At 32.9% G+C, this 17,990-nt stretch overlaps 1 protein-coding gene across 14 annotated transcripts in view; it reads right to left on the bottom strand.

Moving 5' to 3' along the window:
- Positions 1–1,064: 1,064 nt before the first annotated feature.
- Fam184a (family with sequence similarity 184 member A) overlaps positions 1,065–17,990 on the bottom strand; it is a 125,956-nt gene continuing 109,030 nt past the window's right edge. For 2 of the 14 annotated variants that reach the window (XM_021733786.3, XM_021733789.3), the window contains 7 exons: positions 16,906–17,033; positions 15,331–15,515; positions 14,747–14,893; positions 7,980–8,097; positions 6,425–6,529; positions 3,165–3,400; positions 1,065–1,679 (listed from right to left, as the gene is read on the bottom strand). In XM_021733786.3, coding sequence (XP_021589461.2) covers positions 1,598–1,679; positions 3,165–3,400; positions 6,425–6,529; positions 7,980–8,097; positions 14,747–14,893; positions 15,331–15,515; positions 16,906–17,033 — 1,001 coding nt within the window. In that variant the 3' untranslated portion in view covers positions 1,065–1,597. Of the gene's footprint in view, positions 1,680–2,300; positions 2,396–3,164; positions 3,401–3,468; positions 3,860–6,424; positions 6,530–7,979; positions 8,098–8,251; positions 8,395–14,746; positions 14,894–15,330; positions 15,516–16,905; positions 17,034–17,990 lie in introns of those variants that run through there. The other 12 variants (XM_021733787.3, XM_005336094.4, XM_021733791.3 and 9 more) reach the window with 10 other exon arrangements.

Below are 17,990 nucleotides of genomic sequence, written 5' to 3'. Positions count from 1 at the left end.
AAAGAAGAAATAAAAACATGTTCAACATCTTTAGCAATTAGGGAAATGCAAATCAAATTAGGAAAATGCAAATCACACTTAGAATGGCAACCACTGAGAATGCTAACATAAAAAATTGCTGGAGAGGATATGGGGAGAAAGGAGCAGTTTTACCCTACTGGTGGAATTTTAAGTTAGGACAACCATTATAGAAATCAATATGGAGGTTCCTCAAAAGACTTGGAATGGAACCACCATATAACCCATCTATATAACTCCTTGGTATCCTAAAGAATTAAAGTCATCATATTATAATGATACATGCCCAACAACGTTTACAGCAAGGTGTCCTTCATGAATGAATGGATGAAGAAAATGTGGTACATATACACAATGAAATTTTGTTCAGCTATAAAGAAGAAATTATGCCATTTGTGGGAAAATAGATGGAACTTGAGAGCATTATGTTAAGTGAAATAAGCCAATCTCAGAAAGTTAAGGGTTGAATGTTTTCTCTCATATGTGGAGAGGAAAAAGGAAAAGGAAATGTAGGTGGGAGAATCTCACAAAAATTATAGGGAGACTAGTAAAGTAGAGAAAAGGAATGGGGGTGGGGGAAGATGAAGGGAAAGGGGAAATTCTGGGCAATAATATGAATCAGATCATATGGTTATATTGTGTACATGTATAACTATGTAACAATGAACCCTCATATTATGTATAATTATAATAAAAATATGTAAAATATTTAAAATCTAAAATATAAATAAATACAATAAGCATAAACTCATTTTTCTTTCTTTTTTTTTAGTTAAAGGGAAAGAAAATCCCAATTTAAATTAAGTATTTTGTAGAAACATTTTTCCAGGAAAATAACAGGGATAGCTATCAACTGTGCAAACTCATAGGCAATGGTTTATTCCTTCAGGATTTTATGAGGTTTAAATGAGATAATTCTTACACTGCTCCTTAGCACAGGCTATTATGTAACCATTTAAAAAAAGTTGGTATTTAACATTATTATAATCACCCACTGGTCATGTATTATTTGTATTCATCAAGTTCACCCAGATTCTTTAAAAATATGCATTACTAAAATAATGTTTTATTTTACATTCTTCAAAGTCCAGAATTTACACAAATGCTTCAATTCTAGTCTTGTAAATTTGAACAATTTAGTTAAAATTATACATAATAATGAATTATCACTTTTTTTATAATTAATAAAGTCAAATAACTTGATTTCATAATCATTAATGCAATATACTTTTGTTGTTAAGTCTCACTTGGAATTTAAAAAGTATTTAAAAATGGAAGCAAATTTAATAGAAAAAAGAAAGAATTCTTGTTTGTTTTAACAAAATTTATTATGCAGTAATTATAAAGATTAAAGACTCTTCCATCTCAAAAAAAATAACTGCTATAATTACACACATATTATAGTACCTTATAGAGTGATTCCAATAAATATGACAGGAAATACAGTGGATTTTTAAATTGGAAAACAAATACTTTCTCATTCACAGTGTTTGACACAGGAAAGCCTGTTCACAAAAGGATGTGTATAAAGTCATGCTCTTAGTAACAGTCCACACAGAGCTGTGTCAACACAATTCTTTCAGAACGTGAAGTACCGGGCAAACCACTCCTGGCGCTGGGGATCTGGAGAAGCCACCGGGGAAGCTTCACTCTGAGGAGGACTGAATTCACAAAAAGAGAGAATGTAACCCAACATTAAGAGGTTTTGCAAAATAAAGGGAAAAAGCACATAAAATATCAATGTAGATTTTCCCAACTGGTTCCCCATGTTAGAAGCTATGTTTTAATGACTTGCTACTTCCTCTACACTATGATCAATTCTCCACTCATGAGAGCACCAGAGTGCATCAGTCAGTTAAGGAGGAGCCCCATCACAAATATTAAAAATCAAAAAAACAAAACAATTGAGAAAAATAATGTCACCTTTGAAAAAAATTTTCTGGAAAAATTGTGGGAATTAAGAGAGAATAAAATAACATTCTCTTTGAGTACCTTTCCCCTTTATTTAATTAAAATTTCAGAATCTGACAAAAACATTTGATTTTCACAGATATGTCCTTATATATAATTGAATTAAAGTAACTAAGTCAAGGTATAGTATTTTTTACTATTTGCATATTTATATTAGACTTTCATTTCATAATTCTATAAGCAGATACTCCAAGAAAAGGAGTGCATTAAAAATAGAATTTCTCCTTTGTCTTCAAAGTTACATAATTTATACTATCTTAATTTTAACTAAAGATTCTTCAGGTTACTTGAGAAAAAAAAAGAATCCCTACCGTCTTTGGGGGAAATTACAAGGCACGCAACAATGTGTAATGGAAACTCCAGTAGTCATGTTCCTTGAGCTCATGCACATGCATCTTACTGATACCTGAACGTACCCATGCACAAAGGAAAATAAGCAACACAAAGTATTTAGCAGAAGTCACATTCAGAGATGTTATTTGACTATTTTTCACTATTTAAAATTAGTCATTAACTACATCATAAATCACTTAGTTTTAAAGAAAACTTTTCTACTTGTAAGACTCTTATTAGTGGTACTACCTGACATTTACAGTCTTTAAATTTTAAAATTATAAAAATAGAAAATATTGAACTTAAAGGAGCTTTAAAAAAGCTGTAGTAAGGTGAGCATAAAACAAATGCTTTTTTCTGCCTTTATCTAATGGCTTGATAGCTGCACTTCACGTAAAAATTAATTAATACATTTAATCAATAGTTCTACAGAGATTCATATACAAAAAGTCTGGTAAACAGGTAAGAAAAAACATCAGAAACAAAGCCAACTAATAAAAATTATTTTAAAGTTCTGCAATAAGGATAGATTATTAATAAAAAACTGGTGACAATACTAAAAATGAAGCAAATTCATCCATAAATATTAAAATGTTAAACACGTGAATTACATGAACACCTCTTCCATCATTTGAAAATGGATTGACAATAAAATAAAAAAAAATTCTTTGAACAGAATAAAAAGGGAGTTCACTATAGAGGTGATATAAATATTTTAAAAATATTTCACAGTAATATTTCTTAGGATGTTCCTAGAGTAGTGGATTTCTGTAATGTAAGAAGATAAATTTTCTCAAGTTAAAAAAGAAAAGAAAAAAAATAACTGGTGAGACAGGGCTCACCTCAAAAATGTCTTGGGCTCTTTGGGTGGCACTGGCTGTGGAAGTGGTTTGCTGCTGTTGAACTCAATATCGTGGACTGGAGAGTTAGGAATGGGATCCAGGCGGTTAGGATGTCCATTGCCCACTCCACTGGATTCCAGAGCACTTAGATTGGGAACACTCACAAACCTGTTTGTTGGTGATTTATCATTCTTCTTCTTTTGCTGTTTTAAAAATAATACATGTGAGGACAGTCCCTGCATAAGGACAAATGAGAAAATAAGAACAGTACAACAGTAGAAGATGTAAATTTGTCATGGGAAAATTTTGGAAGCTTTGTATGTATTAAATTAGGATGTTAAAAATTAACCAGTGTTACCCAAAGTGTGGTCTGGGGATCCTTAGAAGTGTTATCTACATGGAATCCTCAAAGACAGACATGCTACCAGGACAGAAAGAATGAGGTAGAAACATTCAGGAGTGGTTCATTCCTAATTGTGAACCACTAATTGTGAAATTAGGGGAGGAGAAGGATGTGGAAAGGAAAGAGAATATTGGAAGGAAAAGGGAAACAAGTTGGGGAAAGAGTAGGTCTTGCAGATATCATCAGGTTACATGGATTTAGGCTAAAATTAGGAGAAGGAATAAAGTCAAAAATAATCTTAAAAGAGAAGTCCATGAACTTTAATCATCTGTCAAAGGGAGGCAGTTCTTGCCTGGAAAATAAAAAGGAGTGAGAAAATACTTGGTAATGTAGTTTGAAACAAATCTCACATTTCTATTTAAGACCTAAACCTTAGAGAGATAATTTGGTTTTAAATTCACTGTGACAGCTTTCTCAGGAAAGAAAATTAAATCTGTAAAACAGTTTAATTTCTCAATTAATTGGCAGAAGCTTTGGCTGGCTCATAATTTTTTTTTTAATTTAAAGTTTAGAAAACAAAAGTAATCAATGTTTTTCCCCCCTTTTTTTGTTTTTTCAGGAGCACTTGATCACTGAGCCACATCCCCAGCCCTATTTTGTATTTTGCTAGAGATAGGGTTTCCTCCAAGTTGCTTAGCACCTCGCTGTTGCTGAGGCTGGCTTTGAACCTGTGATCCTCGTGTCTCAGCCTCCCAAGCCAATAGGATCACAGGCGTGCACCACCACGCCCAGCAGTCAATGTTTCTCTTACATAAAATTTTAATCAGTCTTTAAAATTAATAGAGATAAAAAGAACACATTTGCAGACCTAGCAGCTTGCAAATCATTATCTTTTAGTCTCAAAATATTTTATTCATACTTCTAGAATCAATGAGTATAATATTGTTATGTAGAATAAAAACTACGTGTAGAGCATTTATCTGGCAAGTATAAGGGGCTAGGTTCAATCCTTAGCACCACATGCAAATAAATATATAAAGGTTTTATGTCCATCTACAACTAAAAAAATTTTAAAAGATATTTAGAATATTTTTACTTTTTAATAATTAGATGTATGCTAATTAAATTTATGGTTTTCTCTCAAAATGACTTGAGTTTGAAAAAAATACAATTAGGGTACACAATAGTACTTTTCTTTCACTTATTATAAAGTAATTTTCTCACTACCTAGACATTTTCCTTTGTGTCATATTCTGTGATTTACAGATTGTATGACAAGGAGGCTATTTTAACATTATTGTTAAAAAAAAAAGAAGGAAGAGTAATACCTTCTTCAGAACTATTTGGGAAAACTGAAGTCATTGTTAGGGATCAAATGTAGCTGAGAAGTTCTTATAAATCTATCTTGCATTTTCTTATTCTAATCACCAGAGGGCATACTAAGTACTCTATTTTTAAGAAATCAAAAGCATCCTTTGTGAAGCTCTACAGTAATGGTTTTATAGTTGAAAATTTTCATTCCAATAAAATAACAAATGAAAACATATTTCTAATGTCTTAATTCATCAAGTCTTATAATTTTGATTTACAACTAAAAAGGTTATATAATCCTAAATTATCACTTTAAAAATAATTCTATTCATCCATCCACCTGTTAATTTCTTCAGAACTGTCTATATAATTTCTTAAGTCTCTACTTTAGTCATTTCATTGCACAAAACACTTTTAAGTTCAAAGTTTGAAGCATTTTAACTTATAAAAAGAAGTATGGGTTCAGTGTTCTTAACAGAGAAGTTTTAAGAGCTTTGGAAGCAAAATTTGTGAGTAAGGGCCTACTAGAAATTATCATGATGAAAAACTTAATAAAATATTTAAGAAAAAATAACTTTATCATTAGCACTTTTATTTATTCTACTACTGACTTCTCCCCAAAGATTCATAACCCCTGGGAAGATGATACACATTTACTTATTCATCACTTGCTTTATTTCCAGAATAATATATGGTGAATTGACAAAAATATGTTGAAATTTTGCAACTAAGCAAATATTCATTGAATACCCACGTAGTCAAAGCACTATAATCAGAGGCATGGAAACTGGGGTAAAAGAAAGTATAAGATCTAGCCATGTCCATTTCAAGGCTCTTCTATATGTCTTAGGAGAGTAATAAAGTATGAGAATAAGCTATATTTAATTTTGATACTCAAGAAGTAAAGTCCTTTTCTTTCTTTTTTTTAAAAAAATTATTTAGTTGTAGATGAACACACAGTATCTATATTTATTTTATGTGGTGCTAAGGATTGAACCCAGTGCCTCACACATGTGAGACAAGTGCTCAGCCCACTAAAGTCCTTTTCTGGACAACAAAAATAAATTCCATTAAGACTGTAGGCTTTTTTTAAAAATATTTTTTTTAGTTGTAGATGGACACAATATCTTTATTTTTATTTATTTATTTTTATGTGGTGCTGAGGATTGAACCCAGGGCCTCACATGTGAGAGGCAAGTGCTATACCACTGAGTTACAATCCCAGCCCAAGACTGTAGGCTTTAAGCTAGGGATAGCAATGGGTCTCCAAGATTGGAGTGTCTTTCTGGACCCCATGAAGGATTGTGATCAGTAAGGATAAGACAAGAAATCTACAAAAGGAGAGTTAGTAGTTTTTTTTCCCTTTGGAAATACAAAAAACAAAAAGATAGAACCAAGGTTTTATTAGTAAAATATTTTAAGGCATATCAAATAAATATTAAACAGTTTCATTCTGAAACTAATAAAGAACTCATAAATTCTGGTGCCAGATTATTAAATTAAAAAACATTTTTGTGATTTTTATTCTTTGCCTCTCCAAATAATTTAGTAAATTTTTAATCAAGTGTAAGTCATGCCCCTATTTTACAGTGTTTATAGTACATACCTTAGCCAATGGATTAATAACACCAACAGTAGGACTTGAGTTAAACACTTTGTTGAAGTTAGTTTCTCGATTGACTAATTCCAGCTGATAAAATTTATTATCCTCCTGTGCAAAAGAATTATAAACATCTTTTCAACGTTTTCTGTTGAGTATTTAGAAACTTAAATGTATAAATGCTGTTTTACAGTCTTACAGAACTATGGTGTTCATGAGGGTGAAACAATCCTTGGCTGCATTTCTGGCCCTGCTAGTGACTGACTGTGTTACTTTGGAAAGTTTCTTTATTCTTTGATGCATGAAACCTACCCTTCTGTGAAGATAAATTATGCTTCTGTAATACCCCTCCTAAGTAAGAACTGGAAAACCAACAGCTACTTTATGGACCATAAAATATATTTATCAAAACTGGTAATTGCATGTGTGAAAAGATAGTAATTTTCCATGAGTCTAAAGCTACCAGATAGAGATATCTATGAAGCCTGTGCTCATGTGTATGCTGCTTACATCACTGGGTGATTGGTGGATAGAAACAGTGTACCACACTATTTACCCAAGGCCTCCTCCCAAGTTCCATCTATGGAACCTAATCTACCTTCTTGTTTTCAGTGGTACTTCTAGATCCAGAAAACATCCAGGATGAGTTTCCTAAATTCTAACACACACACACACACACACACACACACACACACACACACACATACACACACACACACACATACACACATATATTTAGTTGTTAATGGACCTTTATTTTATTTATTGGTACATGGTACTGAGAATCGAACCCAGTTACTCACACATGCAGGCAAGTGTTCTGCCACTGAGCCACAACTGCAGCCCAAGAAATATACTTTTAATAAAAGGACTTAAGAAATAAATACTGCTCTCAATGCTTTCTTTGTATGCTAATATCTAAAGTTTTTAGTTGAATAAATCAATGAACATGTACAGTGATTAGGATTTTATTTCTTGTTTTACTTTGAAAAATGTTCATTTACTAGTAGCAGTAAAAAGCAGTATTTTAATTATTGACATATCATTTTAGAAGACTCTGAAATGTTTTATAAATTTTAAAACACTTGTATATTTTTTCATCCTTAAGGAAAAATGGCTTTAATGAAGGACATTTATTTATTGTTAAATCTGTATTTTCTTCCCAGACACTCTTCTCAGGGCCCTTGGCACTTCTATGTTATTGAGTCCACAAGAGACCTGGAATCCTTTTTATATAGCATCTCTGGATCAGTGTGTGGTGGAACACAGTTTAGGAAATTAACATGATTTCCTAAACTGTGCATGGATGTGTTAACTGTTCCTTCCCAGCCAGTTCTAATTCTATATGAATAATACACATACATAGATATACTTCACTGGTATATTAAGTGTTTAGTGGTAATGACATATTTAATACTTGACGTGTCAAATGTTCAATTGCAATGGAGATATTCTGTACTTTTCATTTTCATTTAGAATTACTTAAAAATATTCCCCATGTTTTCTCAAACAATAGTCTATTGATAAATAACAGGGCTATAACAAAAATAAAATATCTTACAATTAGTTTCTTTATGACCTGGTCTCTCTCTGTAAGCATGGCTTTTAGTTCTGTAATCATCTGTATATCTTCTGGTTTTGATTCTCTCTTTAGATATTTTTCTTCTACTTCTTCTAGTCTAAAAACAAGAAAACCTTTAGCTCATTGATATGACTCAAACACATCCTTTTGTAATAACCTAGTTTCCAATTAGTCTAGGTAAACAAACACAAAAATTTTTAAAAAACCCTTTTTTTTGTAATAAAAAAACTTTCAAACCTAATCATATGATTGCCTCAAGAGCTATAGTGTTATATTAACAGCTTTGCAGGGACAGATAACATTTAATGCTTTGCAGGTTACTTTTGGAAGAATTTGCTCATTTTAAGTCACTGAAGAATATCCAGAGATGAAGTGAAGTAAGGTGAGGTGAAGTCTGCAAAAGAAATGACATGCTGAATGATACTAACCTAACAAACATGGGTTTAATGCTAGCAATAATACAGGTTTACTATTGGGCTCGGTTACCATAAATACAATATTGTGAGATGACATAAGGTTTGGTGACATATATAAAAGGAACAAGAAAATATACACAGAAATGGGAATGAAAAGACACACGTATATGACATCATTCTCTCCTTATTTATGAGAAATGCAGTTTAAAAATTCTATATCAGCCAATACAAATAACACTGGGAAAAAAAGGTTCTTCAAGTAAAAGAAGAATCTTCTTTCTTTGTAGGCCTATTTTTTTTCCCTGAATGGTAAGAGACAGCAATAAGACTGAATGCCACTGAAGAATAAATCAGAGGTCTGAGAATATAGGACAGGGCAGATTAAAATGAATGCAAATGGAAACTTCTGGCTTAGTTTGAAAGAAAAAAGCACTTTCAGCTTTAGAAAATATAAATAATTAGAATTATTAAACATTTTTATTGTTTTCAGAATATAAAGGACAGAATTTAAGCTTAAGTCATGGGTAATGAAGATTCATAGAAAAATTTATTCACTCAACAAATATTGAGTGACTTCTAAATGATTATCTAGAAACCAGTGATCTATCCCTGCATCACTGTTCTCAAATTCCAGAAGGGTACTAGGAATAAAAGCCCTCCTCAACTCAGTCTAAGCTAAAGATTTGAAGATAACACATTTGGCTACCTACCTTGCCTTGACTGAAGCTCTACATGTGTGGAGGGCTAAGGGTGACTAGGAACATGGGGTTAGAAAATAACCACCTAAGGATCTTTTATTATCTATACTTTTGCTCTTTTGGGACAATGCAGACTAAGAGAAAACTAATGTGATTCTCTGAGCTCGAGAGTGGCCCTCCATTACATCATGATATGGAAAAGTTTACTCTTATGTATTTTATGGGCAATGATTTTAGGAAGGTTAAGAAATACTATCTCTTCAAGGAAATGACATTTGGGCTTTGTGCTGGAGTAGCCACAAGATGTCACTGGAGTACTTTATTTTATTCACTACAAGCAAAGTACAAGACTTGTGAGCTGCTTCCTGTACTGAATAAGAATATTTGATATAAACGGTAGTTAAAAAGCTAAATTGACAGCCTTATTTAAAACTATTATTTCTTTTTAGTTCCATTATTTATTATTTAAAACTATTATTTCTAGTGCAATGAGAAGTTAAGGTAAAGTGAGTATAAATCAGTTGAAACCTCTGAACCTCCTTTACTGCATAATAAAGGTCTGTGCTGAACCCACATTCTAGTGCATCTTCTTATTAAGCATAAACATTCATTACCTACAGAATTATCACAGTTAATCCCCTCCATAAACTATCTTTACATTTCCAAAACATTTTAATAAAAAAGGTACCTGGATATTAAAGAGAAAAAATGATGGATCAGAAAAAAAGCTATATAAATATAAAAGGGAAAGCATTAAAGGAGAGAACGAGTAATAGGATACAGATTTAACTTGCAGATATACCTCTAGAATTATTTTTTTCAATATTCAAATGGAGAGAAATCTTGGTTCTCTTATGGTATGTACTTCAAGCCAACCCTAATCAACATTTTCCCTTGTTTCAGGTATCCAGGAAGCTCTCTAAACCAGCATGGCTTCTCCAAGACCAGCTATGACTGATTTGACTGGTTATGAAATGATTCTTTGTTTGTTCTTTAATCTTTTTGATCACATGAAGGAGAGTGCCTGTTTGGTTCTATATATCATAACTGGTCTTCTAACATATGCTTTTACTCAATTTTACAACACTCAGGCAGACCCTGAGCATTAAGGCTAGCTAGAATAGAACTATTTTATTTTCACAGAATTTACATATGCACAATTAGAGCTTAACTCCTACTTAGAGAATGGGTAAGATTGTTTTCAATAGTGATTATAGTTTTACTATAGTGCTACCACAGGAATATCAAATATTATCCTGTTAAATTTTTAAGTCAAAATGAATAACTTAAAAGTATTAAAAAATAATAGTATAGGTAGCCAGAAAGGACCAAATGCCTAAAGGTTGTAGAAGAATGATTAAAGCTTGGAGCTGGGGATGTGGCTCAAGCAGTAACACGCTCGCCTGGCAGGCGCTAGGCACTGGGTTCGATCCTCAGCACCACATAAAATAAAAAATAAAGATGCTCTGTCTACCGAAAACTGAAAAATAAATATTAAAAAATTCTCTCTCTCTCTCTCTCTTCCTGCTTAAAAAAAAAAAAAGAATGATTAAAGCCTGGAAAACATTTCCTTGAGGGAACCATACAAGTACACACAACCTTCTATTTAAATTACAGATTCTCATTAAAAGTAACACAAAGACAGAATAGAAAGGAGAAGTAGAACACATAAAATTACTAATTAAGGGTCACTGTTGGATTCTCAACAGGCATACATGCCCTGATTTTTTTTTTTTTTTTGTCTTGGGAATATGTAGGTCAATGTGTACAGTCAATGAACAAAAAAGGCATATGATCTGAATGCCTAAAAACTTGTACAAAAATTTCACCAGAAATAGTCCCCCCATTATGTTTTGTAAAAAACAGATGTTTTGTTTAAAAAAAAAAGCAGTGAATTAAGACTTTAGAGCTAAACAACAATATTAGGAGGCACGCATGTATTCTAGAATTTAAGTTTATAGAGATGAAAGAAATCTATTATGCCAAGTAAAGAAAATATAGGACTTAAGCATTTTAATAATGAACTTTTCCATAAAACTCAGAACAAAGACTCTGATTTGCAACAACAGGACTAGAATACTACTTCCTCACTTCCCACAAACTCATGAAAACCACCTGAATAATAAATTAAAAATCAAACAAAATTGTTGTGGTATCATAGATAAAAGGAGCTAAACTTTTAAATAATAATCAATTATGGTATGGTAGAGTGTTTTATTTTAATTAGCAATTACTGACCTATTTAAAGTCCAAGTACAGATTCAACATTTCTTTCATAAGGAAATGATTTTTTTTGTTGTTGTTAAGTACAGTAACAAGTGAATGTAAAGTAAACCTAAACAATCAGGAATAATCTCGAATCCATTTGGTTTTTTTGCACAATAAAGATCTGCCATAATACATCATTTAGGTAAAATTGAATAGCCTGTTCTCTCATTAAAACAAAAAACAAGACATTTTAATTATATACAAGGTTCTTATTAAATAAATACAATATACTAAAGAAAATAAAATTTTTATAAAACTGTCCGAAAATCTAAAAGGACTTTAATACCCAACATTATAGAAGATTTCCAATAATAATTCCATAAGAGACAACCCATTCTTCCCTGGAGTCCAGCAGGAGCTGGGGCAGCAGCAGGAGGAAGCAACTTACAGCTGCTTCAGAGTTTCCTTAGCTCCATGCTTTGGCCTAAAAGATTGACCCACATTGCTTTGAGCCCTTCACCAACACCTTCTAAGAATCCATGGGTTGGGGCTGGGGATGTGGCTCAAGCTGTAGCGTGCTCGGGGTTCAATCCTCAGCACCACATACAAACAAAGATGTTGTGTCTGCCAAAAACTAAAAAATAAATATTAAAAAATTCAAAAAAAAAAGAATCCATGGGTTTTCCTGATTTTGAAGTTTTAAAACCATGGCAATTAATTAGGAACTTCAAAAGGTGACCCTAGTCCTTTGGAACAGGCTGGGAATGGTTCGGATCTTCTTTCTCCAGCTCCACAAACTAGGAAGGACTGTCTCTGCTCACTATCCAACTACAAACTACTCAGCAGATCCAAGAGGACTGCATTTAAGAATGTGGCCAGAAGTGTCCAAAACTTTAAAACTGTGCTAATATAGTAGTCACTAGTTGATATGAAGCTATTTACATTCAAATTAATTAAAATGAAATTAAAAATTCAGTTTCTGTTATATTGGCTGAAGCTCAAGTGTTCAATATTCATTTGACACAAACTTTACTTCTTATAAATTAACCTTCTCAAGGGGATAGGACACATAGACAGACAAAAGTGTTTTATTTTTGTAAGCATGTTTTTTTTTTTTTTTTTTTAGAGTAGGAATAAGGGGATGGCAAGATTTCAGTCTCTGCCCATAAACAAAATGAGGCTAGAAACAGCAATAGTGACACCATAGAGGTTTATTGCTTCTCATTTCTGTGGAATGCATGGGGTTACAACCTCTTCTTCAAGGCAGATATATGAGCTTTTACTGTGGCTTAAAAATTGTAACAATAGCAATCATCAAAATTACTGTGATCAAAGAAATAATAACCTAAGTCTCTCATGATTTCAAGGGAAACTTCAAAAAGTGAACCTTCAAAAACTTCAATATGATGGGGAATCTTCATAAAATTTATTCATGACCATTCACTGAGTGCCTAGAACACCTCACCTCAGAGGACATGCAAGTAAATGCCAATGACCAGGGGTCTGTCTTTTCTTAGAGAGAGAGAGAGAGAGAGAGAGAGAGAGAGAGAGAGAGAGAGAGAGAGAGAACAAACGTGCACGTGTGTGTGAGCGCGCTTGCACTAATGTAAGTAACAATATTGACTGAATTGCTGACATGGATGAAACAGGAGAAGACATTTTATCTTTGAGGAAGGTAATCAGATAGTAAGAATATAGGTGGTTATTCCAGACTTTAGAGGACAACACAGGAGACTCTTAGAAGGAAACTGAGAAGGTTGGCTTGGCTGATACAAAAGACAGCAGACAGGACATAGAGCTGTTATTATTATTTTTCAGAGATACACATGAGAGTTTATTTGTCAGAGTTGACAGATAAAGGCACATCTCTCCAGAGAGAGGCAATAGGGGCTTGAGGTTTGGGAACTTTATGGGGCAGGTTCAGGGATTAGAGACAGGGGGATCCTAAAGCAGGCAGTTAAGGGTGAGGTTGGTATGAGGGAGTGGTGATATGCCTTAGGGTGGGAAAGAACCGCAGGCGTGAAGGGTTGGGTTGGTAAAAGGGAGTGGTGAGCCTTTCCCAGAAAGGCCCTTGGGCAGGAAAGCAAAAGTTTTCTTAAAATGGCGGCTGTCATTTAAGATGGCCATCTAGTTGCTAAGCGAAGACCTTACAAAAGGAATCTTCCGTATTTTCCCATTGAAGCCCTAAACCACCCCTTTTTGTTGAATTGATAATGTAATCCTTTACTTTGGGCTGTTCCATGAGTTTCCCATTATTGGGAGTTCCTGTATGCAAGTGTGAAGAAAAAATTGACCCAGGGCTGAAGGCACAGCTTAGTGTACTGCACTTGCCTAGTGGACACAAAGGCCCCCCAGCACTGCAAAGCATCAGTTCCCGGCAAATTTCAGAGGCCTCAGTCCAGAGTCAGCCAACTCCATTGCTTTGGCCTGAGATGAGGCAGCATATCATGGCAGAAGCATGTGAGGGAGGAAAGTAGCTCAGGACATGGTCACCAGGAAGCTTAGAGATGTTATTTGATGATGTGGAATAAGATCTATTGGAACTAAGTTCAAGTTTGATTTCGACTCTAAGGGTAATGGGATTAGTTACTAATTATGATTTTATTAATGTGAAATATAGGTGTATGAACTTTTAAAAATTGAAAGAGGAGAGACATAAGGTGAATAAGCCATTAGAGGGATTTTAGAGTTAGTTAATTTTAAAATAACCTAAAGTGGACCAGCCTTTAGGTCACAAAGATGAACTGAATACAAGTTGCCTTGACTAGCCCAGTTTATAAGTATCTAGAAGTGGTTAAAAATATTTTTTAAGGAATACTAAGTAATGTTTAGAAATTTTGATTTTAACAACACTGGATTTACCATGTTATCAGTAGTAATGTCATTAGTAATGATTTTCCATTACGGATTTTTAAAATTGTAGAACAATTAAATGCTAGTTGTAGAAATTCTAGCAATACCTAGAGGATTATTTAAAAGAAAAAGTTTTTCCTATCCTTAATACCTCCTATTCTACTCCCCAAAGTTTGTATTTGTTTTTTAGGATATTTTTATTTTTATAAGATATGTATTCTTATTGTGTGCATAGGATTATGACATTCCTATTGATCATAATATGGTGTTTTTACTTAACATACATAATGAGTATATTTTGAGTTGTTGCCATAATATCAGTGTCCTGTGAGGGACATTCTTATAGTAAGTATTGTCTTGGAAGAAATGTAGCAATAGCAGCTGATGAAACATAATCATTTAACTGCCTTATCCTAATGAAAGAACATATCACACTACAATTACCATCTTATTCTTCCTTTTTTTAAGTATCATTTTATTAGATTCAAAAGAGTAGCTAATCAGAGCTTAGAAACAATGTTCCTCAGTTTATTATCTAAACATGAATTTTCTTTAACATAATATGACTTACGACACTTGTAAAGCTGCATTTATTTCCTTGAGTAGTTCGTTAGTCTTATTAAAATCTGCCCGCATGATATTTTTCTCTCTGAGATGGTCTGCTGTCATGACATCCAGCTCTTTTTCAAGTCTCTTGTTTAAATCTTGTTCATGCAACCTGTTTAATTTATTTTTAGTTAAGAAAATGTTATTCTGAAGTCGAGCTTTCAATACTTTCTATATTCTACCAGAGTTGAATTTTTTTTGGAAAATATATGAAAACGTAACATAAACAGCCTAATTTAAGTGACTAATCTTCTACCTCATGTTAAAGTTGTCTCCTTTAATGCTTTTACTAATAACATTTTTAAAAGACTTTAGTTAATTATGTACACAATTTCCAAAGTTAGTGAATACATAATATATATAATTCAAAATACAAACATTTCATCTGTATTCTGGGTTATAACATAGTCATCAAATAAAGAAAAAGTGGTTTTCAGTATCTTACTAAAAGTCCACGTAGCTGCAAAAATAGGCACATATTTCTAAATATCACTGCAACCATCCTTCAGATAATACTATATATTCCTTCTGTTGTAATTATCAGCATACCTCATCTGTTGGTTAGATTCACTTCGTATTCTGAGGATTTCTTTCCCCTTAAATTCCAATTCTTTGGTGAGGGCAGTTATGTTCTCATGAAGGTGCTGTACCTCCTTATCCAAGTCAGAGATGTGATGCTCTCTGTGTCGTAATTCCTCCTGCAGATCTGTTATTCTACACATGTGCTCCTTATTCTGTAAAACACAAATAATTCTGAAAAGTTTTTTTACATATTGGCTTTCTGTGTTTAAAGGAAGGAAGGAAAATGACATCCTAGCATGCTAAATGTAATCATTCTCTTATACTTCAAAAGCAAACTGTTAAAAAGAAAAAACATCAATCCCTCCTTCTCTTTCCTTATATCTAAGAAATACTTCTATGGTTACAATTTCAATAAAATCAGGGCTGCAAGAGACGCAAAAGATCACAAACGCATAGCTCTCTCTTTTTATAAATAAGGACACCAATACCTAAGAGATAATTTGGCCAAAGGTAATTTGTAATCAATGGCAGAGTTGAGAATAGAGTACAAGTCTCTTACTTAGTAAGCTTTATATGGTCTTGCAGTAAAATGTTGGTATGATTGTCCTTTAATCTAAAAAGGATCTACATCTGTAGAAGTCCTCCAACTCATGCATGTATCTCATGGTGTTTAAATCATACTTTGCCCCTTTGGTGCTAGTCTCGTAGTTATCTGATAAATAAGTTACCTTCCATTTTCTTAAAAGTCACTGTTTTCTATAAGTACTGTAAGCCTAGATACTGTCAATTTCAGTGACAATTGAAAGAATATAATCTACCTCCATGGTTAATATAAAGTGTGCATGTAAAACTCCCTAGCAATGAAAAAAAAATTTGGTCTGAACATTTAATACAGGTGAAAACTGACAAAGTAAAAATTATAAGTCTAATAAACTAATAAAAAACAGCTTTTATTGCATGGTGCCTAAAAATCCATCCATCCAGATGTATACATTCAAGTTCACAAACTACCTAATTAAAGGAAAGTACACTGGGTCAGTAAACAGTTTTTACAAGTATAAACAGTAGCTCTGCTAGAAAGCCATAGAAATATAAATTGTTCTTTTTCTCCTTGAGCAACTACTCCTTCTATAGCTATGCTATCTAATGTACGTGTTTAAGGTCAAGTTTAAATTAATTAAAATTAAATAAAACTGAAAATGTAGTTTCTTGGTTGCACAAGACATATTTAGCCTCAATGACTACTGACTGCTACAATGACAACACACACACACACAAATAGTACACACCACCATGGATAGTTAGTTCTTCAGGGTAGTATTATCCTCACTCTTCAGATTATATTTCATTGTTCACTTTCCAAACATGTGAATAAAATTCAAAAAATTCAATTAAAGTTAAAAAAAATAAAATATAATTTTGTGATCAGTATGCTGAATAGAATAGAATCATTTACTTCCCTTGAAAAACAAAACTATTCAACACATAGTAAACTGTAACTAGTGAAAATGATGTTGGTTGCAAAATAATTTTCAAAAAATTGTGAAAATTCGGTTTACTCATATTTCAGAAATCATTTCTGAACAGAATATTTTCACTTACCTGTCTTCTGCTGATGTCTATGCTTCTCTCTAATTCCATTTTAGCAGCTGCCAATTCTTGATGATGATTATGCCGTAACAAATCAATTGCAGCTGCATGTTGATGATTTAGTTCTGAGCGTAAGGAAGCTGGAATGCAAAGACAAAAGTTTAGCAAATTCCAAAGTATTATCAATACTTTAGATAAAAATTGTAAAAGTTACAGAATATTATTTCAAAGTTGGACACATGTATGCCCATTACATTATTTATTTATTTAATTTAATTTTTTTGGTTTTAGATGGACACAGTATCTTTATTTTATTTATTTTTATGTGGTGCTGAGGATCGAACTCAGTGCCTCACGTGCAAGGCAAGTGCTCTACCACTGAGCCACAACTCCATTCCCTGCCCATTACATTATTATTAACAGACTATTAGGAACTATCATGAATTGAAATAGATTGTTATTTACTATTCTGAAATTGAAGTTTATCTGGCATTGATAAAGATAAGAAAAATTTCAAATGGTTAAGTGATCAAGGTATTTTCAAGGTATGTGTTCAGTTTAAAAACAAAGTGTTAATGGAGATGAAATGTTTTCAGCTCTTCTATTTCACTATTAAAATAATAAAATTTAGGGGTTGAATGATACCATAACAAATATTTAGGCACTAACTTGCCACCCAAGTAAGAATTCTTCTACAACAGCTCTGAAATATGTTAGGCACTGGCTAGTCACATGCTTTTAGAGGTCATCACTTTCATTTGAGTTTAGAATTGACCTTTTCATACAATCCAGTTATTGAATTCCAGACACTATTCTAAGGGAGAATAAAATATGATCTTGTCCTTGTAATTGCACAAGCTAGAAGGGAAGGCATTATTCTATAGAAGTAAGTGGGTTATTGGAGATGTCCCAGGAGCAAGAAAGTGGGGATGTTATCACAAAGAGATCAGCATAGTAAATGACTCTAAAAACAAAAGACTGAGTTAGAGCTCTCTAAGCAGAGAAAAAGTCTTCATCAAGAAGCTGGGGTTATAGCTCAGTGGTTGAGCACTTGCCTCTCATGCATGAGGCACCACATTAAATAGATAAATAAATGA

This window comes from Ictidomys tridecemlineatus, chromosome 8 (genome assembly GCF_052094955.1).
Source record: "Ictidomys tridecemlineatus isolate mIctTri1 chromosome 8, mIctTri1.hap1, whole genome shotgun sequence".
NCBI classification, from domain to species: domain Eukaryota; kingdom Metazoa; phylum Chordata; class Mammalia; order Rodentia; family Sciuridae; genus Ictidomys; species Ictidomys tridecemlineatus.
Note: the sequence above shows the minus strand (reverse complement) of the source record. Positions and strands in the feature narration are given on the sequence as shown.